Genomic DNA, 25,608 nt, shown 5'->3' with positions numbered 1-25,608 from the left:
ATGCCATTTACACATTCCCATTTTGTTATTTCAAATATGCGGTCCTCACCTCTCGCAGCTGTCTGACATATTCCATAAACTTCTCCATCATTTGTGCCACATACAACACATCCACAGAGTCGGTGAAGCCTGCAGCCTCCAGAGTGTAAGTGCGCACCTGATGTGCCAATGTGACAGCATTGGACGCATTGATGGGCCTCTGAGAAGCAAGAGCAGAAATAGAGCAAGGGTTGATGTCATGAAACTGTACCGTCATATTGTTTACTGAACAGCAACCATGTACTGTAGCAAAACTACTGACCAGAATGAAGGTATGCAGGACACGGGTGATGCCATTAGTGTAGTGACAGTCTGAATAGTCACCATCCTGCCAGTTTCCAGAGCGGTCACAGTACCGAGATGCTTTCTTCTGCTCAATACCTCCCTCCACAGACAGGGAGGGGTAGCGCAGCTGCAGGCAGTACTGATGTGAGGTGATGCCTGCCAGAGTTCTGGGCCACCTGGGGATTCAGACCAGAGGAGAGTGAGAGCACTGGATCCTTAGGTATGTAATAATAATCACTGGAGCTGTAACTAACCTGAACTCCCCGCGGTTGTTGACAACTTTATCCTCTGGACAGAAGGAGGCGCTGTTCTCCAGCACCACTATTTCGACACTGCGAGAAATATTGCCACGCCCAGTAGAAACCACACACTCCCACTCTCCTCTGGCCTCCACATGTACGTTGAATAGAATAAGCTCACTGGATAAAGAGGACAGCTCGTTATAATACCATATATGACAAAGTGTGTCTGAGTTAATTAAACATCCTCAGTTTATCAGATCGCTCAGCATTTTTTTTGCACAACAATAGGATATAAACATCTCTGTACCTGGTGATGAAGGTGCAGTCATGCAGCACGCTGTTCTCCAGCTGTACACCCATCTCAGGGTTAGAGGTCACCAGCTGACCATTGTGACGCCAGTGTAATGCAGTGATCTTGTCCACCAAGGCAGCAGTGCAATGGAAGGGCAGGCGATCACCTTTGAAGACCACCTGACGCTGGGACGGCAGCAGCGACAGGGTGTGCAGCTCCAGAGGGCCGTCTGAGCAGCACGGTGGGAAAAGACGCAGATGTGACCGTTAGACATTATTTCTGCTGCTCTCCCATTACTCAACCTCAGCTAAATGTTTCCACAGAAGCTATTATGAGTCTAGAGCAGATTGGATGCAGACAGCAGCAATTGGTAAATGCAACCCACAGGATTAGTTGTCAACACGGCTCAGTGATACTTTTAGAAATACGTCCCGGCTGAGCTGCTGGGATTGATCTCTTTCAAACCCCTTTGAGGGAGTAATCCTTAAAAAATACTGGGACAATCTTAAGCGCTGGTGTGCACTGTCATTGTCATTCACAAGCCAATGTTCTCTGAAACAAAGCGGTGAACCGCCTAATTCATATGCCTCATTCTAGCCAGGCTCTCACCACAGCTCAGCTGGCTCTCCCTTAGTCCACGCAGGGGCTTTCCCCTCAGGCTCCTGGGGTAGGCACACAGGGTTTCATCACCTAGTCGGGCTGAACTACTCCGAAAGAAGCCCGGGACCCAACGCAGCCCGCAGTCACATGACAGGTAGTCTGAGTTGAAGTTCCTGGAGAGAGAAGTGATGGTTGATTATCAGACTTTTTACCAGCTTCATATACACTGTTATCATCCAGCTACACATTGTTGAAGCAACATACCATACCAGGCCTGATGCGAATTTGTTAAGTGGCACCCGCCTCAACACTGTATCTGTTCGATATTACTGTTTTATTGTTTCACTCTGAAATTAATGGACTGTTTTATGGAAGAACTGTCAGCTCTGTCTATTAAAAAACAAGCAAAGCTTCAGATTTGTAATGTTTGGAGACAGACTTATCTTGTGATTTATGGTATGTTCAAGTATGCTTTTTATCTACAAATAATACATAATTGAAAATATTCAAATTCAAATGAATACATGTCAAATACAGTATATCATCATTGCTCATTTGAGTTTTTCTGCAGATTTGAAGCAAAAACCCCTGGCAAAATACACATCAGCTGAAAATAAACTTTAGTTTTGTCTGGAATATTTATTGTTGTGTTCATATATGGAATGGTATGCTGTGAGAGTGATTTGTTGTGGTTATAGTGCCGACAGTGTCCAACACTCACACTAGCTTGAGGGATGGCAGCTCCTGAAAAACTCCTGGATCCAGGGTTGATATGATGTTGCCAGAGAGGTTCCTAGAAGAACATAAATAGTTGAATGTCAACAAATTAACTTCACAATGCAGACAGATCAATAATTTTAGGGAATCAATCTATAAGTCACTTACAGTTTTGTGAGGTTGGACAGCCCCTGGAACATGTCGGCAGCCAGGCAGCCAATGCGATTGTTGGATAGGTCACTAAAAGTGTGAAAAGACAAAGGAATGTGTTGGTTATTTTCAAATCAGGTGAACTCGTCTTAGTCACAGATTGTGATATCTTGACTCTGTCAATGTCCATGTTGTTTTTGAGATATCAGATCAAACTGGTGCAGGATCTCCCCCCGCCTCATTTAAAGTGAAATAAATAGTGATTTTCCACAACCAGAAGGCTTAGAAAGTTAAACATCTATGTAAGCATGCCCACAGTCCCTGCCACTTTCCCTTATCTCTACTCCGTGGGCCCTGTGAAGGTTTATCACAGATGGGGTAAAAGCAGGGCCCCTGTTCTGCCGTCCACCTCTGAGTGTGATGTATAGCCACAGCCAGAGAGGGATCTGCTCTGTTGCACCTCTGACACTACCCAGCAGAGAGCTGTCCAGAGCATGTGTTTATCTCCCCTTGTTTGTTTTGAGAAGCCCCAGACCTTGCAGGGAAAACACAAGTAGGGGGAGGAGGGAAGGGGAGTCACGCGGCGCAGCACAGACGACCAGCTCCGACCCTCGCATCCAGACCTCGGTGTCCAAAGACACATTGAGTGAGCAGCGAGTGGCTGCAAACAGCCGCCCTGTCACATCCAATCACGTGTGAGGAGCCTCTACATAGGCCTGTGGTTTGCGTGGCGGTGGGAGCGGGGCACCAGAGATGACATCGGAGGGCCCCCGCAATGATCAGCAGAAACACTTAGTGAAGGAGGCCTTTATTGTCGCACTAACGCCAGGAGCTCCATATGACATTTGACATCTGCCATGACCTGCCAGAACAGTATCTGGGCCTGTCTTTGTACATCTACTGAGAATTATGTCTCCAACCAAACAATTTAATTTAAAATTTCCATGACTGCGTTTCTGATTTTTGTCAATATGTTTGCTGCTCTGAACCAAATGTGAATAGTGTCTACTTACAGTTTCCGAAGCTCAGACAGGCCCTGGAAGGCTCCCGGCATGATGGTGCTGATCAAGTTATGCTTGAGGTCCCTGGGAACAGAGAAAATATTAGGTTGATGAGAAAATGCATACCGAGATGATGCTGAAATGTCTTTAATGAATACTTCTCAAGTGAGGGATATGCTTGTTTGCTTCCTCTTGCTGATAGTTAGATGAGAATATCAAGACCACTCTCATGCCTGTTTGGTGAATTTGTACCTGGAGCCAGCAGCTTAGTTTAGCATAAAGCTATCCTTGCTCTGTTCAGGGCCAAAAACTCTGCCTACCAGCACTTCTAAAGATCACCTTTAAACATGTTATTAATTGGTTTGTTTAAAAGAGATTATGTGACACAGAGTACAGCGATGATGTTTTTCTGTAGGCCATGGAAGTCATTACTCCACTATATCTTTACATGGCAAATAGTTGTTTGCTGCTATATGTTGTACGCAGCTCCTTTAATCGATACAAAAAATGAAATATATGGTGCATGCATTCCTTTGGGCCCTCTCATGTGGTATTTTCTCCCTTGAAAGTAGAAACTTTCTGGAAGCAAAAAATGTCAGTGTTTGCTGACATTTTCAGAAATGGCACGGGCAATGGGCGCTAATTTTTCTGCTGTTAATATTTTGTTGTTGTTCCTCAGAATTTTATAATATGTGTAAGGAAAATGTTAATATTCCCGATGGCCTCATCTTTTTCCTCTGACACTGTGCACACTTTGCATTACCTGCATGACTCGCTCACTAATTAGCCTCAGTGGCTTCTAGACGCCAACAGTCGCGTCCATGTTACCATTAGACAATGGTAACCCAGGGGTGCTGTCACGACTTAATTACTTGAACGGCAAGCATGTTGTGCACACGGCATCCCATGTTGTAACTACGAGCTCATGAGTTCCATTAAAATGCAGCAGTAAAAACAATAATTCACAATTGTATCACCTTTGAACAAAGCCAAGCATGCTGTTTTCCCATGTTTTTGGTCTTGATGCTAAACTAAGCTAACTGGGTGCAGTAGCTTCATGCTTAGAGATGAGAGAGGTATCAGTCATCTTGTCTAGCTGCTAAGAAAGCAAATTGACATAATCCATGACTATTCCTTTAATACTGAAAATTCGGGAAAATGATAAGTTTAAAATGAAGCTACAATGGAGACATCATTTCTTAACCTGGCTCTTCAAGTGGGACACAGCAAGATATTTCAGCACACAGATAGGAAATCTTATCCCATCAGCCACCGAGGCCTGAGGCGAGCGAGACGCAGATACTTGACCAAATAAAATATTAGTTGAATCTAAAACTGCGAGCAAAGGATTCTGTCATTTTTCTGCATATTTCTCAATGACTCTTCCTGTGATAAAGTTGGCCATTGAAAACCATAAATATTAATGACTTGTCCTCCCTTTGAAGATCCAAGTCCATACTATCCGCTGCACTTTCTCCACCCTCTTCCCATTCCCCACCCACACCCATGTGCTTAACTATTCAGCCAGATGCCCCTCTCCATCAGCTAACCTGCGTTAGATTTTGTATCCAAGATGTTTTTTATTGGCCAGGTGGGAATAGTGAGGTTAAAGCGGGTCAGGAGACGGATGGTTATCGGCAGCACATGGGCGATGTGGGTTGGAATGCGATCCATGCAGCATAAAAAATGCCTGCTCCCTTCGGACCGGTCACAGAAGAGGATTTCCTTCCAGGAGCTCAAAAGCATCAATGCTGTGACTGCATTTTTGTGTAATTCACTTCTGCTTGAAATGCCACTGTGGTAGGGAAGACCTCAGGGGACTTTCTGGTTCTTTTTTTCCACCAAAATTATCTGTCATCGCTGCTCTCGACCACGCTGCCTCACACCATGCGCAACCTCAGGCATCTCTTAACCATTGTCTTGTCCGCTTTCCAAGAGATGAGCTATTTTGATCAAACTAGGGCAGGGAAATTGTTTTAGAAAATGGCTTCCAGTAAAGAATTAGACTGTGCGGTATGGCTGGGATAGAGTCAGAGATCAGGAGTTTTGCCGTTGGTCCGCACTCTTGCTGAGCCATCGCTCATATCTGGATTACAGATGAGACAGGTTATAATGATGGAGCAAAAGCTGTCTGGCGTTGGACCAAAAGGCTGAGGTCTGTTGTGTTTGTCTCAAAGCAGACAGTCTTGGACAGCTCAGAACCAGCTCTTTGAAGCATGCCAGCCTTGTCACTTTACAACAACTTCACAGCTTTTTAAAAAGGTGGAGACGTTTCCACTGCTATGGTCAGAGGCAAAAAAAAAGTTTGGTAAATTATAAATTTCACCAATCACCAGTCAAATCAAAGAGGTGTTTGTGTTAGACAGAAAACAGTTCTCCACTATGTGTGTGTGTGTGTGTGTGTGTGTGTGTGTGTGTGTGTGGGCCTCGTGAGCCTGTCACAATGTATATGTGGTAATCTTTGTGTGCCTTTGAATGTCCATGCGTTTCTGCATGTCAGTAGCTGTATAGGTTTTGTTGACCAGAGAACAATACTGCTGTTTCCAGTCTGTGTGTCCCGGGGCTCATTAGTGCAGCGATGAAAGACGAGCCACTGCCCACTATTTCCTCTCTCTGATGACCGTCTCTCCCTTCTTGTCTGTCCTTTTCACACTCACTCACACACACACACACACACACACACACACACACACACACACACACACACAAACACGCATTTGCTGCGTAACACTGACCTCCATATATATTGTAATGGGATTAAGGCAGTAAGCAATTAACCCACCCAATTTTGGTGTAAACACCAAAATTCTGAGCTCACCAGAAACCTCACATCTTTCACCTTAAAATTGAAGATTCAAATGTGATTCCTGTATTGGAATAAATCATGTTAGTTTTGTACTAAAACACTGCTCATTCCACTCTAAAATACCATGACGCAGGTGGTCAATGTGCTTTGCATTTTATCACACGAGCTAAATCAAAGATAAAACTTGTCATTGTGATCTATATGATCAAGTAAGTTGATCCTCATTAACAACAACAACAGAATTAAAAATGTTATTAAACCTCTGTAGCTCAGCTTAAAGCTAGTGGCCAAGTTTAGCCACCAGCAGAACATATTTGGGGCCAGATTCACAAAGCTTCCCAGTACAAACAGTTGCTCATACTGATAACAGTTTCTAAGAAAATCCCCTTAAAGTTAAGACTAGGTCGTGGTGAAAATAAAAGTTATTCACAAAGCGTCTTAGCCCGTAATAGAGCTCCTAAGGTGAAAAACTGTTCGGAGTAGGGAGGAGGACGTTTAAGGTGCCTGAGAGTTTTGTGAGCAGAGGAGAAAATGGTGGAAACACAAAAAAGAGGTCGGAGAAATATTCTCAAAACACTGGATGAACGTGAGTTAATGAAATGCAGCAGAGTAGATGGTGCAGAGACAATGTTTTTGGTCAATTTCAGAGATGCGCTCACATTTCCCACCCAACAATGGAACAATTTAATGACATAAATAAAGTGATCACAACACTAAAATATTTGGAAAACTGGGAAACTGCTACAGAGTAGCAGTGTGATCACACAAAATAGCTCTCACAGTCTCATATTGTGATGCAGTTCCTTTTATTTCAATTGAGTGTCCACACATTGCAGGTTCACAAAAAGGTGTGTCTGCAACAAACAATCTCAACTGTTAAAAAAATGTGTCATACCTAGCAAGGGAGTCAACGCTCCTCACTAATGTAAAGTTTCTGTCTCCTACCTGCTCAGTGTTGCTCTGATACCTTTCCTCAGTCTCTCCTAAGTTAGGATTCCTTTCTAAAAGTTTTTAGGCTACCATAAAACTTAATTTAACAACCCGGGCCATTAACTGCTTAAACCACTGAACTCAACAGGCTTATATCTGGGACAGGTATCTGTCTATATACGCCGGGCTTTTAATTCATTTCATACAACTGCTAATCAGCAAAGATGGGAAACACAGTCAAACTGTTAATTCAAACCTCTTTTTTTCATGTCTTTTGTTCACTCTGCTGGTATTATTGTCTTCTGTGGTGCTCATGACTTCCGTAAAATGAACTGAGGGGTTGAATTATATAGAATCCTATCAAGCTGACAAATGTTTGAACATTTATATTTGTATGCAGATCTAAGCAGCTAACTAATGTTAACTCTAGCACATAGCCAAAACACTTCTATAAAAATGACCTGCTTGGTAACCGGGCCTCTAATTGAGACAGGTGTGTATTTGTCAAAATTTGTAGCCACACAGGGATAGGGACAGGGCATTACATTGGGACAGGCTTATATCTCAAGATTTACAGTAAGTTAGGAGCTCTCTGACAGTATTCTCAGAATGTTTGTGAATACGGCCCCTGAATCGGAAATCAAACTGCTGGTGGTTGAGTTGCATTGTGGGTAATGTAGGCAACAGGTTTTGACAAAGAAGATCAATTTGAAGATTGAAAAAATATGTTTTCTCTAGGGCTGTCAAAATAACGTGTTAATTTCGATTCATTAATGGCAGAAAAAATGACAGGTTAAAAAAAAAAGAAGGCCACAGTGGCTTTGTAACATGAATTTTTGTACCACCGGAGTACTTCAAGACTGAAATATCACCTCAATACAAAGCATTAAGCAGCGAACCCAGAGGTCTGAGTCAGCACAGCCTCTGATGCTAGTGCTAGCAGCCAGCCTTGTCAAGCCATACTCGACCAGGCGTTTAGACCCAAACTGAGTAAGTCTACCTATAACCGACTAACTAACTAACTATAAAAATGGATTGCAATGGACTGCAGACCAGTTTGGGTGGTAGTAGAGGACAGTTTGGGTGATAGAGGACAGTTTGTATGGTACAGAGGGCAGTTTGGGTGGTAGAGGACAGTTTTGGTGGTAGAGGACAGTTTTGGTGATAGAGGACAGTTTTTTTTGGTAGAGGACAGTTTTGGTGGTAGAGGACAGGGGGTTATCAGAGGCTTTACAGATAGGATTCTCTGACACATCTTACAAGCTGCCATCATGAAGCACAGCTGTGTCCAAAATCCAGAAGCTTTACGGCTCAGAAAAGAGGAAAGAGGAAAAGCGAAGATGTGGTGGCGGGGGCCAAAATATGGGGAGTGGGGATCACTGGACTTCAGTTAGCAATCAGTTACCTTGGTGTTACAGTCATATACTTTGATATATACTAAGATTTTTATACTGGGGATCTTGCAGCATCACTATTCACAAGACTGTAAGTAGATTTTTAAAAGAGATTATTTTGAATCCTGATCCTTATGGAAAATACTAAACTACTAAAATACCAAACTTCCTCTAAGAAATGTGACATTATTATTAATTTATTACATTTCCGCAAAAACACACAACTCTAGAAAGACAAGATAAAAGGCATCATATGTCAACAGTATTCTTGTTAAGTCAGCATCGATGTAACCCATAAAGATTGCATGGATCTGTGTACAAACTTAAAATTTGGGATTTTTTCGCCTCAACTCTCTAACAGTATCTGCTGGTTAGCTGTGTTATTTCATAAAAAGAAGATTTGGGAATGAGAGGCATACCGTTTCAAAAATTAAGATTTCCCACTGAAATGAATGCTGGTCGGTGGATCACATGTACACTGAATTTAACACTGCATGACTCTTGTTCCCTCCAGATCTCCTTTCTCCTCCTTTTCTACGGTGAAAAGAAACCAAAACTTGTCCATGTTCTTGTGTCTCCATGGTGTCCTCTCCATATTTACTATCTAACAAGTTTGTTTGGTGATGGAGAGAAAAACAATGTTCACATCACTAAACTTCAGTATTTTCATGAGCCAAGACTTCAAACTTACAATAATGTTAAATATCTTTAGATTTTATCTTGTAACCATGTTACGTCAAACAATCCAGATCACAGAGCTCACAACTCTTGCAAAACTCTCATGATTTTATTCTGACGTTTCCCCTGCTATTCTTAGTTCTAACTTTACACAATAAGGGTTCATGTTTACAGCGTAAAACATAATTACAACTTCAAGGGAAAATGGTCTTGCAGCACATCACTGGGCTGTCAACGTTAACGCAATAATCATGATGCGATTAAGTCTGAACATACATTGTTTTTTTGGGGCGGGGGGGGTCTTAGTTTTTTCGTCTTTAGCAGGTTGTATCAGGCTGAGTGTAGCTAGAGCGATACTACTGGTATCATAAAACTAGAAAGCCTAAGAAATCCGGTGTTTTGTTTTGTTTTTTTGCTGTCATCTGATTCCTATCTGATAAGAATGGCTTCACTTTGTCAATATGGATTTCAAAGATGTTTTGTAATGCAAAATAATGGAATTAAAAACATGTGATTACAAAATGCAATTAATTGCGATTAAATATAGAAATTCTGCAATTAATTGCGATTAAATATAGAAATTCTGCAATTAATTGCGTTTAAAAAAGGAATCATTTGACAGCCCAAATAATAACACATTACATCAATTAGCACGTTTACAAAACACAAACATAAACGCAGATGCAGAAGTATATTCACAGACTGGTCATAAAAGACAGAGATTATATGCCAAACAGGCGCTGAGAGCCTCATATTGGCACATGTAAGTGATAGTGTTTAGTTTATGAGCACCCCCAGCTCTAAGACTGATCAACTAGTAATAGAAATACAATCAAACATCTGCATTTCCTGCAGTCTGCTCCTCCTTCTGCATCTTGAGAGGTTACAGCTCTGTGTGTGCTTTGGCCTGAAGACTGTCAGCAGTCCACTGCCTCTGATACACTCTCTTATCACCAAGCTGGGGAATGTGGAGGAGCTCACCGGAGTCAACAGGACTTGAAGAACTCGCCATGCGCTGTATAGCCCAAATGTCAGCTCTTGTTGCCAGCTAAATCCTGGTAAAATCTGTGCTGCGGCACCTCACCGCTTTCCCTCGCTCCCAGATTTATTTCCGACTTTATTTCAAATCTACAGAGTGACAGCTCCAGCAGGCCTCATACTCAGGCGATGACTTGTCTGTGTGCCCTCTGGAGTAGACGGAGCCCTCCCTGACAACAACTTCACAGCTCAGTGGCCCCGACACTGATGACAACAGCTGTCACCGAGCAAGAGGATAATAGCAGAGACAAGAAATGCTTCAAAGACTTAGGCTCGCTGAGCATGAAAATATGGTTAAAAAGGTTAAAAGTCGTAACTTGTAGCTTTTTTATTATCTTCAGTAGCAGCATGTACTTGGTGTTGACACATTATTATTCCCTTTTGAGTTCTGCTTTGTAACCTTGGGAGTGCGGTGCTTTATTCGCGTCGCCACATGCGGCCTGTGTGATGGGGTTGTGACAGACTCAAGCTCACTCCCAGCCCAGAAGGGGCCATTGTCTGCAGCCGCTGGGCCTAGCACCAGCGGCTGCCATTTCCTGATCAATGGGGCTGGTCCTCTGCCATTCTGAAGAGTCATTTCTCTGTGGGTATATGGGGATGAGCACCTGGGCCCCATGCAGGCTGGAGAGGAGCGACGTGCTTGTAGGGCAGCGAGAGGGTAATAATGAAGACACGGTCTGTAAAGCGCTCCAGACGTGGAGTGCTCCATTATCATGAGCACAGCGGCGGGGACTGGAGTGCTCCACTGACATTGTTTAGGCCTTGGCCCCGGAGGGAGCTGGGAAAATGACTGAAGCCAGGGAATGGCCACTCATTATCGGCCAGACTGGAATCAAGAATTTCCTGTTCCTGGAATTTTTTTTAATGGAAAGACATGACATTACAAGGCCAGTTTCTTTACTTTATTTTTATCTCGATGTAAACTAATATAGGCAACTGCCTAAAGACAGACATAAGTGTCTATGGAGGAATTAAAACTTTGTTGGGAAAAAGAAGTGGGGGGGCGGGGGGGGGGTGACTTGGTCCTTGGTTCCCACAGAGGTCAGGCTGAGACCATTTTTGTGCCGCGTGTCATTTCCTGTCTGGTTGGCGTCTCTCGCAGAGGCCCTTGCTCGTTTATTTTTACAGTTTCCTTTTTCTCCTTTTTTACTAGCTAGCTTTCCCCTGTAGGGAGGGGCAGGTGGGTTAGGGGATTCAGCACTGAGCAAAATCGTCCCTGTGTATGGCCCCGCAGACCCCACCTCCCTACTCCTCAACACACTTGCTCACAATGGGGGCTCTGTAACACAGGCCCCTAACGTACTCCTGCCTTCCCCCCAAAACAGGAAACCGGGATCTGCCGAGCTCTTGTTTTTCTTCTAATTTCCTGCTTTGCTACCCCTTCCCCAGATTATTTTCTTTAGTTTTTTTCTGGTTCCTCTCAGATTGGATATGCCTAATCAACTTTTTGTCTGTGTTCATCTGGAAACCAATTTCTTTGGTGCAACCATGACGCTAAAGGAGCAAATGAAACTGCTGTCATTTGGATTACCTTCAAGATAAACAATCACAACCTGATCATCCACTTCCATTACTCAATGTGGCCCTCAGCTCTGTCCTTGACTGACAGTAACATAAACCTTCCACCCAACCCCACAGAAATAGCAATATAGACTTTTATTTGAAGTGTAAAATGTCCTAAGTTGATTATATGTCTCTATAGTCTGCAGCAAGACGAGCTGGAGCTTATTCTGCCAAGGAAAACTCTGGAACCACGGACTGTTATTGACTTCACTTCTGGCTTTTGGAGCGGCCGAGAGAAGGGGGCGATGCCTGCTTTGGCAGCTCTGTTGGTTTTCATGAGATCTACCAGGAGTGTACACATCAGTCAGAAACAATTTAAGTTTGTGGTTTTAAAAGGACATACAGTAGATCATAATATTTGTCGGATTAATGATGATGTAAAGTTTCTCAGGGTCACAGGTGGCCGTTTTCTCAGGAGAAAAAAGGCGGTGAAAGGGTTAGGGTTAGGGTAGATTTTGTTAATATTAATGAAATAATATTAATGCAATTTCATTTTGTTAAATGGAGTCTGAATGACCCAAAATTCTCATTGAGCATGTTTATCAATAAATGAACCCTTTGAAACCTGAGCGATCTGGTTTGTTTTCTTTCAAAAACATGGACAGGAGGTAATGAGTAAAAAATAGCAAGAACTTAGAGTACACAAAAAATACCTGGAAAAACAACAAAAAAAATATTAAAAAGAAAAAGAAAGTGAAATAAAAAAACAAAACAAACAAAAAAAAAAAACCAAGACGAACAGGACTTGGAAAAAGTGCCTAAAAAAGTATAATGATTATGTAACATACTTTTAAACTGTGTCAGCCCTGTGATATTCTGGCGACTTGTCCAGGGCGTACCCCACCTTTCACCAAATGTCAGTTAGGACCCTTGAGAGGATAAGCAGCTAATGAATGAATGAATGAATTATAAAAACTTAAAATATATTTTTGTCCCTAGCTTTTTTCTTTTTCCCTAGACATTTTTCCTAGCTTTTTTTTTTTTTAAGGATTTAAATCAACCAATTTCTTGGAATTTGTGGAACATTTTTTTACCAAATTGCTCATTGCCACCCCCCATTTTTGTTGAAAGAAATCACACCAATTTCCTTTTTGAGTTCAAAGGTTTAAAATACCTGTGAAAGGCGTGTGAAAGCAGCACAAGAAAAGTGATGTCACTCTAGGTTTCAAGGGGTTAACAGAAAAATGTTTAAAACAATGTAGCCTACACATTATAAGGAAATGGGAACAAACGCCTCTCATCCAAATTATCAATGAAAAGGGTGAGTGAATTTTCAGCCAGTAGGTGGACTACAGCATGCAGAGAGTGGGAAGGGGGAGGAACAGCGAGCGACCCAGTGAGCTGGGAGAGGGGAGATGCAAAAATAAAGCAGAAAAGGAACACAAACGGAAGTGGGGGGAAGCAAGTCCAGGGAAAGCTCAAGTTCCTCTGGAGGAAAAAATGCCATTGAAACTATATCAAGTTTGCCGAACGAGTGCGCGAGAGCGAGTTACTGGCGTATAAAGCGTACGATTTGGTAATGGGCTTATGAGGGGGCTCACTCGCTGTTTCAATAAACCCCCAGAGCCATGACTGAGCTAGGCTTGCAATACAAACACACCCCGTTCCTTCAGTTTATCTGAAAGACACATCTGGAGTCTATCAACTCCAGCAGCACCCCCCTTTCTGTTTCCACTCTCCAGCACGCTTAACCCCTTCCTCACCCGCTCCACCCCTTAATGTCATGCACTCTCATTAGGTGACTGTTGCCTAACCGGGGGCCACTCAATGGCGTGTGCGGGCAAACATGCTTACACAAATGTTCATTTTTTCTGTGAGGGAGAAATGAGAGTCCCATGTGCAACCTCCACAGCTGGCTCTGGAGAGGTGGGCTGGTACAATCTGAACCTTGTCTTTCCCCACACTGGTCTAGACAGAAGGGCTCCTGGCCATGTCCGCACATTCTCCACTGTTTCTACATGCTTATACGCTGCCCACCTCTGCTTTGTTCCCACTCATCAAGGTAATTTGCTTAGCCTGTGTGGAAATAATGTTAATCTCCCACAAAGAAAAACAACCTCAGATTTATATAAGACAAACTGCAGGAGTGTGCTTTCCTTCTCTCCCTCCCCTCTGTCTCCCTCTCCTTCTCCCTCTCCAGCCACCATACCATCTTTAGCCATCTCGGCTCCGCTTCCCCTGTGTCAGATGGTAAAGTTGTTTAAGTTGGACAACTTCCTAACCCCAGCTGCTCAGAATGGCAGAGGCGATTTCAAGGTCGGTTTCAGGGAGGTTCAGGCAAACACTGAGTTTCCCCGTCTCCCCTTTTTATAAAACAGATACTATCGAGTCATAAGTAATGAATTGGCCCCAGTATTCTAAACCATAATCTGATAATCGTGTATATATTCTCTATCATGCAGACGTTTTCCTAAATATATCTGCACATTCTCATGCCCCTGTGTGACATAATGGTCGCAGGTTTCAGTGCAAACTTCCCTTAATTCTTGTTGCTCCGCATAAATCAAGAGCAACTCCTTATTTCCTGAAGCTGTTATAAGTCAACAGGAAGTTTTAAATAATCTTGCGTGATATTTCCTTTGCGTACTCCTCTGTAGTGCAGCTTAAGTAAAAGTACAGTCACGTCAGGTACATTCATTCTCATTTCAGAGTCTTGTTGACAAAGTCTATCATGCTGCCAACACCTATGAGCTTCTAACCACCAGTCCAGAACCACAAGCCTCACTTCTGCCTTTCAGACCTGTGCGCTGCGAGCGCCCTGCTGATCCCTCATCCATCATCATCGCTGCCCTCTGCTCTCCCTCTCTGCTCCCTCTCTCCCTGTAGGGCGAGCAGACCTGGTAATGAGGGCCCCTTGTGCCCCTGCCTGCCTGTCCTGTGTCCCATGGTGCAGTGGGGCCCAGTTGGACAAGAGCCAGACTGCCTCGGCCCTCTTTGCTCATTATTCTCATTACCTCGGCTCAAATCAGCGGCAGGACAGGCTGCTGGGATCTGTCCACAACTCATAAAGGTCCTGGCTCGTTAGCAGGGCCGCCAGCTTCAGCTCCCATCAGAAACGGTGTGCAGGTACTAAAATAGGTACAGTATTGAAGGTCTAGTGTTTTGAATATACAGTAGTATAGCAGGGCCACCACAGAAGCCAGGTATGATTCAACTGGTGTTTCATCGCAAACACTGGAAAAAAATTAGGTATTCCAAGATCCAAATGTAGCTGTTGGATGGCAAGCCTATTTAAAAGAGCTACAAAAACACAGTAGTCCAGTAAGAGGGCAAAAACAAACAAGGCTAAATTGCTCCTCTGCACTTGGGTGGTTTGGCAGGTTATGAAGGCAATAGTGGCTTTGAGGAGGTTTGTCCCAATGAAAGGGCTAACTGTGTAGATCGCTGCACTGTCTGGCCCAGGCCTGGAGGAGGGTGGCCTGCCCTGGAGCTGTATTCTCCGACTAACAACAGCAAATCAGACTGCATTCAGCTCTGAATAGATGTCTGGTGTGAGTGTGTGGGTTCTGAGTGAGCGTCTGCTGAGAGAGTTACCAGACCCGTTTGAAACGACTGGACGAGAAGCGAGGGTGCCCATACTAGGAAACGCACTCAGAGATGGGCCGAGAGGGAGAGTGTGCAGTCGGGGAGCAGCCTGTGTTTGTCCTTGTCACGTAGGGGAAGAGATGCAGTGTAATTCCCTGATGTGTGTTTACTCAGCCCTAGTGGGCTGGCCTTTGATTACAGTGCTGACCACATAATATGAGTAACTGTTCACTACTGCTGCAAATGACAAGCACATGTAGACGACACACTGGAAACAATGAGGAGACCTGAAGAACGATGGCGGGCTGAAGAGATGAAACTGAAAATTCACAGTATGAACAAAAACTCAAACAGTTACCGTACAACTCACTGCTGCGTTCATCCCTTCAAATCCTTCCATCACCGCAACGGTGAATTTCAATGTGGCATTTTTCACATCAGACAGCAATTTTACCATGAGCTCAGATGTAATTATAAGCTGTGCAGGGCTCAATTAAAGGTTGAAGACGTCAGCGTGAGTGAGCAGACCTCCACTGCTGTGTGTCAGAGAGCCAGCAGAGGTTGAGGCAGAGGAGTGAAATGAGGCCTGCATGATTTACGTTATGTCCTCTCCTCACACCAGACGCCCACATCTCCTTCTGTGGAGCACAACTATGTGTGTGTGTGTGTGTGTGCGTGTGTGTGTTTGTCTGCCTGTTCTGTGTCTCTCTCCCAGGTCTTTTAGCTGTGAGCCTGCAGGAAAGCTCCACCCTGTTGCCCCCTGCTAGTTTTATCACAGCTCCAGCTACAAGGCCCAGTTAGTGGGTAAGCTCAGGTTACCCGACCCACCGACCCTGCGGCGCTACAGGGAACCCTGTCCGCACTTACAAAAACAAGCAACAGCGGCTCGTTTTACTTCAAACAATTCAAGCTACAGATCTTCTTTGGCTTAACTAGAAATTATTCTCCCAGGTAGTATTAGTCACAGGATCTCGGAGTAGTGCCTTCCTGTCAACAGCTTTATCTTCTTGTCTTCAGTGCAAGACAGTTGAGGTGAGAACTGAGAACTTGGCCTTGGACTTGTTCACGCATGGCGTTCACACGCCAGTCATAAAAAAACAGCAATTTCAGCAGATTTGGCTTTTGTTCTCGACTGGCACGTCTGGTGTGAGCTCGAGCAGGTAGGTACTAACAAGCTAACAACTGCAGCAAATAACCATATTTTTCCGTCTTTCAACGTTTTTGAGAGGCTCGTTATCTTCATGGGTGGCAGGTCTGAGTGGCATGTGGAACTAATATCCCGTCAACATACCCACCCCCTCACAATATAGTAAGTATGTCTGTCTGCCAGACTACAGTATCCAGACTGAAGCGGCTCCATGTGTGCTGTTAGCTACCAGGACGCTATAAAGCTTTACAGGGATGCTCTGTAAAACAACACCTTGAAAGAAAGTGTGGTGGGAAACACAAACTGGATGGAATTCTCACATTAGAGTATCAAAGATGCCAGGAGTGGTAGCCTGCAGCTGGTAAAGACTTTACACACTACAGACTTTACCGTAATGACTAAGTTTGACCACAAGCATATCATACCCTATGTACTGTTCCCTTAACCTTCAGCACATCTAGCTTGTCTCATGTTATTTGAATTGAATGTCAGAGGGACAAAATTGTTGTTTAGCAAGTCCAAAGTCATAAACTTTGACTTTCAAGTCCTAAACAAGTCATAATACTGTCTTCACCAGACACAATGCCATTTTAACAACAGAAAAACAATGTGTTACATTTACAGAAATCAATTTATTATTTGCATACTTGTAAAATTAAGTTTGTTAGAATTTGTTGCGTCTTTGTCTGTCATTTTAGACCCACATGTTTTGCAGACTGCAATTCGCTCTCTGTTGACCACTGTATGGTTTTTGCACTTGAACAAAATTTTATTTGGTATAATTTTATCCAACTAGCGCTTAGTAACATAGCGTTCAGAGAAGATTAGTCTTGGTATAATCACCCTTTTAGATGTTCATGGTTTTCTCCTGCAACTTGAGTGGATGAGGTTGGATTGGTTCAAACAAGGTAAATCTGTGGAATCAATCCATCTAATAGTTGTCTGATAAGCAAGGTTCCTTTCCTGCTTGTCACCATTCATTCATATTACCCCAGTAAAAGATCCTGTCTATCACCTGTCTCACACCCCATTCAGAGAGATTATGATGCTACTTAGGAGGGCTCTAATGTCTGTGAACCACAGGCGAAGCTGCCAACATCCACGTCCTCCCTGAGATCTCTCTTATCTTGTCATGTGGAGAGGGCCTTACCTGATAATGACGGACTGAAGTGTAATTATGTGAGCTTTTCAACATAACTGAATTAATGATAGCCAGTCAGAGCGTATCATCCTCCCTGCTGGACAGCAGCCCATGAATGGATAGAAGCACACCGAGCTGCTGAGATCGCACTGATACCCTGTCTGTATTCCTCTATAAAGGCCCGGAGACAAACTAGAATATTAGTTTACACACGGATGCAGATATATGAAGATATATCTCACATACACACTAAACGTGTCGTTATAGCATCTGCAGAAGGGAAATATTCATAAAGGATGATAAACAGCAGACTACTCACAGTTTCTCCAAAGTGTAAAGTCCAAAGAAGGATCCATTTTTCAGAACTCGGATCTTGTTGTGGCTCAGTATCCTGTAAAAAAAAAAACAGTGCTGTTAGAAATATTTCCACTGACAATAAACCGAAGCATATCTCATGATGCTAAATCTTTCAGTAATCAGCTTCACAGCTAGGAAAGAATTCAAACACACAGTGAAGAGGGTCACAAGAGGAGGATGAAGTCCATATAAAATGTCCAACTGGTGTTGCAGTCAGCCAACGTCAGCCGGACCAGGGACATTAGCTTAAGATGTTTCCAATTAATGTTAAAGACGGGGTAGGACATCAAGATTAGGAGGAAAGCTGCAATCTTGATAATCATTTTGCATACATTTTTACATCAAAAGAATGTCTGTCCACATCAAACAAGTGGCGGCACAGGCCATGTTAATTAGCCCTTTCCCTCCTGGTGAATCACTTAGCTTACAGGGTTCTTATCGGACCTGAGGGCAGCGGGCCACAGGACACACTGGAAGTGAGGTTGAGATTGCTTTGTCTGGGAAATGGTTATTTACGGTAATCACTTTGCTCTGAGGGACTTGCCAGGGTCAATGTCAGTCAAAATAGATCTTTATATAGACTTTTTAAAAAGTATTAGTTTTCTCTTTCTTGCTGAAAGTTAAACGAGAACATCAATACCAGAATGTATGCTAAGTATGAACTTACAGCAGATGTTTAGCTTAATTTAGCACAAAAACTGAAAGCACAGGGCATCAGCTCAAGGAACATTGTCCACAGTTTTAAAAAAAAAACAGATTGCTGGGCCAAATACTTTTGAAGAAAATTTAATTGTTGCTCGGATTATGTTTACTGGCACTGTTTTTCAAATTCAGGAGGTGTGATGTTCTAAGAGTGCACACACGTGCACACGAGGTCAGGCTGAATGATTGGGCCTACAAGCGCAAAAAAAGAGACTGGAGTTTGCATTGTGCATCTTTCATTAATTTTAGGCCACTAAAGCATTTCAGAGAGGGTTGGGAAAGATTGTGGTTTTGCTTAAATATTAAAAAAGCCGATCCTGTCTTCAAGTCACTGTTGACTTTTTAAGTACTGAACCAAGACCAAGATCCTCAAGTGCTACTGAAAATACTGCAATTAAATGGCCCTATGGATCCCTCAGCAAGAGCTCAGGGTACAGCAGGGGCTCTGCTCAGGCGTCAGCCCGCCATCATTAACACACCCTTCAGTTTCACATCATCTTCACCTCTACCATATGGTGCTTAATGGGCTGTTTGCAACATTTAGTGAGTCCTTAATCGAGAGTGGAGCTGTGTGAGCGCCTTTAAAAGTGGGAGTGGACTGTGAACAGTCTGTGAGATTTACAGATTCAGCAGCAGCAGCCGCCCCCCCCCCCCCCCCCCCTTCCCCGCCCCCCCAATAAAAACACCGCCTTCAGCTCTGCACCTTCCAGCTCACTTAATGACCAGATACAATCATCCAGTCTTAGTACAAACTGGCCTGACTTCACTACAGTAACTTCACTGACAGGAAGACAAACAAACAAAAGCAAAGCCAACATGGAACGTAAATCTTTTGCTCCAGTTATCCAGGACACCTCAGTCAATATCTTCCTACAATTATCTACCAAAATAAGAAACCAGAAAAATGTATTTTTAAACTGACTGCAATCAAGAGACGAGAGCTGCTCCACTGATAATGACTATAATACTGAAACCGAGGCCGCATTGACTGTTTTATTTAGCATTTAAACCAAAATTACCTTTATTTTAGGTTTCGCCGTAAAATTGTGCAGCATCAATGGAATTACTATCACAAAAATTCACATTCAAAACACAGACACTGACAGCCTTACTTCTAAATTAAAAACAGGACATATTCACAAATCCACACTGTATTTCTGAAATGAATCACCGTTATTATGTCAAGACGTTTTTAGGGTGGGTGTTAGACGAGTCAGTCCTCCGGTGTCGTAGCCTGTATTTGAACCTATGACTCCTGGACCTTAAGGTCTCTCACTTGACTTTGGGCACGGTATCTCTCCATTAACTGGATGCAGGCCCGAGATGAAAGCTACAGAAGATCCGGAACTGCCTGAATAATTCAATACAGATAGGAGAGGAGAAAGTCACATCTGGCAAAGAAGCAAGCCATTTAATTCAACACAGACAGTTTAGATACAGATAGTTCCTTTTTGACTAAGCTTATTATGCAGGAAAAAAAAACTATTAGTCAGAGAACAGCACACATGTTTGGTTTGGCTTTGCCTGAATGTGCATATGTGTGCACAAATCTTTGGCATGCTGATATTAGTGCATTTCTGTGACAGCAAAATGCATAATTATAATGTGATTTGCAAAATAAAACCTATACAGATGTGTTTATTTGTGTGTTTGTTCGTGCAAACTATGATATTCACATGTGGCATCCTATCACAAAAATCCTCATTTATCTTAGTTAAGTTAAGACATCCCAACACATGATATTTCAATTTGCTTGCTACTCTTTACAAAAGGACATGAAAGCTAGACTTTCACAAATAAACAAAGACCACAAAATGAGCTAACTGAAACCCTCCCACAGACAACAAAAGGCGCAGATTTCCAGGAACACTGGGAGTTGCAGAGGCTGGACACTACTGTATAATCCCCAAAAGCCTGATGTTTGGAGCGCAGCCGTAGCAGAGGACATTGTTCTTTCATAAACAATACAGAGAGTACAACTCTGAGAAAGAGCGATAGAGGCAGAACTCTGTAAACAGACAGAAATAGTCGGCATTCCCATCAGGCTAAACAGGAAACCCAGCCAATTAGCTGTTTATTCAGAACCCGGTTTCGAGGGTCAGGGGTTGCAGAGAGAGCACTTCCCGGACAGCCATCAGACAGATGGAGCAGTGTCCGGAGGCAGGTGACAGCTGAGGCACATGAGAGTGCATCACTTCATCACCAGAGTATACAAAGGTTAACAGAGCTTTACAAGCAAAGAAGATGAGTAGCTTCTTAATCATAGACGCTACTCGCAGGCCTCACGCCTGCTGTGTGCTGCTACTGAGGCCTTACTGTACACGAGCCGCTTCTCTACCCTTAAGTGACAGATCAGATGGCAGATTGAGTTAATCTGCTTTCAAGAGCAATAAGATGTATGGTACATGGCACAACTGTGTGATAACTGAGTCCAGACTGGGGATGGTATCTCTCATTCACTTAACCCTTTCAGACCACAAAGGCCTCTGAGAAATTAGACAGGCTAATTAAATCCATCTATTCTATGAAAAAAACCCCAAAAAACCAGGGCCACATGTCAGGCTCCTGCATCGCATTCACTCGTTTCATCTAATTCATTTACATGAAGATCAAAAAGCCAGGAGGTCATATGAAAAGAGCCAGGTCAAACAGAAGCACAGACAGCAGCCCTCCCCTTGTGCTGTGTACTCATAGTCGAGGGGTTAAATAGGGTCAGTAAAACCGCAGAAGACATGGAAAGCCCATATGTATGTATACCACCACTTCACCTCATGTGCTCCTATGTTTTTTCCCAGAAGCCTGAAATGAAAGTACAAACACACAAATGATGCTTTAAAATTGTCTTATGGTTGAAGTTATGATGTGCTCAAGGAAAGATTTGCTGAGTGCTGCATGGGGAAAACCCTACACATTTTAGATTGTTTTCAAAAAAACCTTATGCTCAACAACGCCCCTGTACGAGTTCAGATGTGCAGATATTTAAAAAGATCTGCTGGATTAATTATAGACCATAATTCCCATGATTAGTTTATTTAATTCCAATGAGCTCCCCAGGAGGCCCTCTCCTTGCAACTATGTTTATATGCAACTAATTCAAAACAGCAAATATGTGTTGAGGGAAACATAAAGTCAAGCGGCTTATGTTTTCTATTATCGTACCTGGCAAGTCGCAAAAATGTTGATACTGAATGTATCGGCAAAATGTTCACTAAGGAGGTATTTCAGTTGTTTTCTGCCAAAACAGGCAGTCTTGCAATACGCACAGTGACTACAGCATTATTATTTTCTTACCCTTTTTATTAACATTTAACTGACACACAACATTTTCTGAACCTAAAGTTCTTCCGTACAACAGGAGCCCAAAGTTCTTGTGTTAAGATCCTGCACTTTGTGTCCCTGCCATCCTCCAAAACCACCTTGTGGCAAAGCCTGCATGGTACATGAATGTGTTTCATTACCTGAGAGAAACATTTTCTCTGAATATAATCCAGGCACAGATTACATTGTCACAACAATGTAATTAAGAAAGCCCTTTAGTTACATACAAACATCATTTCTAGGAAACAGGATTGCTCCAGGACATTTCTAAAGAACGTCTGGTCTCCTCAGAAAAGTTATGATAAGAAAAGATTTTTTTTTTTAATAGAAATTAAAATATACTCTGTCAGGCCAGCAGTAATGTCAGGAAAAGTGCAGGTAATGTGGTTGAGTGGATGGGACAGGGTAGAAAATGTCTCTCTTTAGAATTTTACGGGTGTGAATGTGGTTATCCACAAAAGTTCAAACTACGGAATAATACAATCTTTTAACATGACATATATCCAAAGTGCACTATAAATTACTGAAAAATCCCCTGAATCCCCTTAACCCCGATGTTGGCAAAGACCTATCCAAACACATTTGCTGTTGTCAAAGCAAACTTTAACTATTAGTTTCACAGAGTGTGATTTACGGAAACATATCATAGGAAATGCGGTGTTTTGGGGGTTAGTTCATTATTTATAAAATGAGAAGTATGGCTGCTACAACTATGCTTGATGTTTGAGCATTGAGCACCATAGATCAGCGTTAGCTCATGGTTTCCTTGGTGCGTGACAGAGTGTGAAAAAGTAAAAACCATTCAAAATAAAGTCTTGTCTCGTAAACCACAGCAGCTCCTCCCTGCACCGTGCCACTCACTTTGTTGGTTTGCTCAATTTGCTTCCTAAACCCACAAAGCCTTTGAGGGCCACACAGGGGCATGACAGCATGTCGCAAATCGCATTTTCTCACTGATTTACTTCCGCCCCCCCCCCCCCCCAACTCCTAAGTGGAAGGCGGTCTCGCTGTAACATACTGCCTCAGGTCTGATGGAGGCCTGATGTGTGTGTGTGTGTGTGTGTGTGTGTGTGTGTGTGTGTGTGTGTGTGTGTGTTTGCACATACGTGTACCTGCGTGTGCTGTAAACTATAACTGTCTGTCAAAAGCAGCATGCTTCCTACAGCTGCTTTTGGTTTTGGGTCATTGTCAACCAATCATTTCACTGAGGAATCATCTCTGTGGTGGAGCTGGGAACGCTGGCTCTGCGGTGTATGGCACCAGCACAGGGAGTAGCTCAACAGAGTCCTTTCAGCTTTCCAGATCACAACCTGGTGTAGAGGGACGGCAAGGGAAAACGTTCCTGTCCCAACCGCAGAATGCGGCAAACCCAAACTCAACAGGATGTCCTGTTTGCAGTCGGCTGCTGCTGAAGGTTTGGTGTTAATGTATTTTCACCCTTCATCCCATTTCCCAACTAGACAACACTTAAAGGGACAGTCATGTCATGTCAGTTCCCACGTATTTAAAAAACAATCACAAGATTTGAAGGGATGGGTTACACCAGAATCCAAATTACATAATGTTCCTTTTACCTGTAGTGCAGTTTATCTGTCTAGATCATTTTGGTGTGAGTTGACAAGATATTTGGAGATACTGGTGTAGAGACGCCTGCCATCTTGTAGATATCATGGAACTAGATGGCACTGACTTGTGGTGCTCAAAGTGCCAATAAAAAAATACATATGAGAAACTCAACAGCAATGTCTCTTTCCAGAAATTATGACCCGGTTACTCAAGATAATCCACAGCTTATAGTTAAGTTTATACTGCTTGTTCAATGCATTATGGTTAGGAAACAAACATGATGGTTTGGCTTAAAATAACTATGTTTGTTACTACAGTAATCTCACTTGACATACATCACATGCATAGTATGCCACACATACACTTGATTGACTTTTGGTTTCTCACGAGACATGAAAAGCAGGCTCCAGGGTCCAACTGTAGTTGCCTGGAGCATCAACAAATGCAGCCGCCGTGGTTCCTCTGTTTGTTGTTGGGAGTGAAATGGGGTTGTTGGCTGAGCTAGCTTAGTTATGCTAGCTGAGCTAGCAGTAAATGCGTACTTCTGCACGATGAAACAATTGGCAGGTGTAGTTCGGTAGAAAGAAAATAGTTACCATATGACAGCACTCACAGCAAGGTCTGTGGATTATCTTTAGTAACCTAGTCACGATTTCTGGAAAGAGACATTGTTGTTGACTTTGTTGGCATTTCACACCAAAACAATCGAGATAGATACATTCTACCACTGTCAAGAGGAAAAATATTTACTTTCTATTTTCAAGTGAACTGTCCCTTTAAATCTTGTTTTTTTTCTATGAAGTGGTAAGCATATACAGGAAATGCCCCATTCTGGTTTGGCATTTTGTCCAGGACATGAATGAGATGCATTTGAGTAAAAAGCGCTGATTCCTATTGGCCTCTTTTGCCCTCTAAATATTCAAGCATGCTGGACTCAGACAGTGAGCTCTGTGTAGCTGCAGGCCTGAACAGCAAACCACAAACAGAGTCAGAGTCTTAGGGAGGGATTTATATTTAATAAGAATGCATCTGCAGGCTAAGCTGCCTGCACTCATTAAGTATGCATTACGCTTAAAAAAAAATAACACAAAAAACGTTATATTTTCATTTATTTTGAATACAAAACATTTCTGCAGCATCATCCAATGACACACCTGGAGCTGCTGCAGTGTGACTGGATGTTGGTCACTGATAAAACGGAGTGAAACGCGCTGATTAGATGCACCACCTCATGTCCCACCCTCACAAAGCGAAACACAGGTTCAGTGTAATAAAGAGAGTCAAAACAACTCAACGGGCCACTGTGTAAACATTATTTAACTTTGGATAGGTCTCTTACCCTCGAGGACCACACGCAAGGTGAAAGACAAGAACCCTTGAAAGAGATTGGTAACGTGCCATAAATCCAGTCCCGATTCGGAGACCAATGGGAGCCAGATAATGAGAGTGATTTTCAATGAGCGTTTCAAAGCGTCATTATTGAATTAAGCCCACTTTAATTAGCATGCTGGCTTGATAATACACACGCTGGTGTGTGTCACAGCAGTGCTTAAGTTCATATAAATAAAACAGAAAATAACTTAGCCTTGAGGGAATTTTCCTTAGAGGTAATTAAATTCTGCTGAAAGCAATACGATTATCCACTTTTACACTAACAGCGCAGCATTGTGTGAGCGCTTTAATTTGTGTACGTTGCAGCTGAGAACATTCTATACAGAACCATCAGTGTGTTTTACTGCATTTTCCCTCGTTGCTTTCCATTTGTGCAGCTTTCTCCCTGCCAGAGTTGCATTTCAAGTAAACTGGCAGTTCACAGAGAGCTAAGTGGACATGGCAGCATTTCTTTTTATATACACATCACCCACATTGCACTCGGGAGTAATGGGGAAAGACGTAGTGGATCAACAAAATACTGTGGTTGAACCAAAAAGATGGATTAAAAACAGTATTACTTAATTTGGCTGTTAGAAGGTTTTCTGAGGCCACTGACTCCATCCAAATGTCAGTTCCAATAAATCAAAAACCATTATGACATTACACTGCAGTTTAACCTCACAGACAAGGAGCTGGCCTCAATCAAGGAATCTCATTTCAGAGTCAGTTATGAGCTGGGGAAA

At 42.9% G+C, this 25,608-nt stretch overlaps 1 protein-coding gene across 1 annotated transcript in view; it reads right to left on the bottom strand.

Moving 5' to 3' along the window:
* Window positions 1-25,608, bottom strand: part of adgra2 (adhesion G protein-coupled receptor A2) — a 45,920-nt gene that overhangs the window by 5,455 nt on the left and 14,857 nt on the right. The window contains exons 2-10 of the mRNA XM_042488826.1: window positions 17,868-17,939; window positions 3,339-3,410; window positions 2,344-2,415; window positions 2,180-2,251; window positions 1,468-1,631; window positions 874-1,087; window positions 579-743; window positions 302-500; window positions 50-199 (exon numbers count right to left, since the gene is read on the bottom strand). Of these exons, the coding sequence (XP_042344760.1) occupies window positions 50-199; window positions 302-500; window positions 579-743; window positions 874-1,087; window positions 1,468-1,631; window positions 2,180-2,251; window positions 2,344-2,415; window positions 3,339-3,410; window positions 17,868-17,939 (1,180 nt within the window). The remainder of the gene's footprint in view (window positions 1-49; window positions 200-301; window positions 501-578; window positions 744-873; window positions 1,088-1,467; window positions 1,632-2,179; window positions 2,252-2,343; window positions 2,416-3,338; window positions 3,411-17,867; window positions 17,940-25,608) is intronic.

The sequence above is a fragment of the Plectropomus leopardus genome, chromosome 6 (genome assembly GCF_008729295.1).
Source record: "Plectropomus leopardus isolate mb chromosome 6, YSFRI_Pleo_2.0, whole genome shotgun sequence".
Classification (NCBI taxonomy): domain Eukaryota; kingdom Metazoa; phylum Chordata; class Actinopteri; order Perciformes; family Serranidae; genus Plectropomus; species Plectropomus leopardus.
The sequence above is the reverse complement of the archived record's forward strand: the minus strand, read 5'-3'. Positions and strand labels throughout refer to the sequence as shown.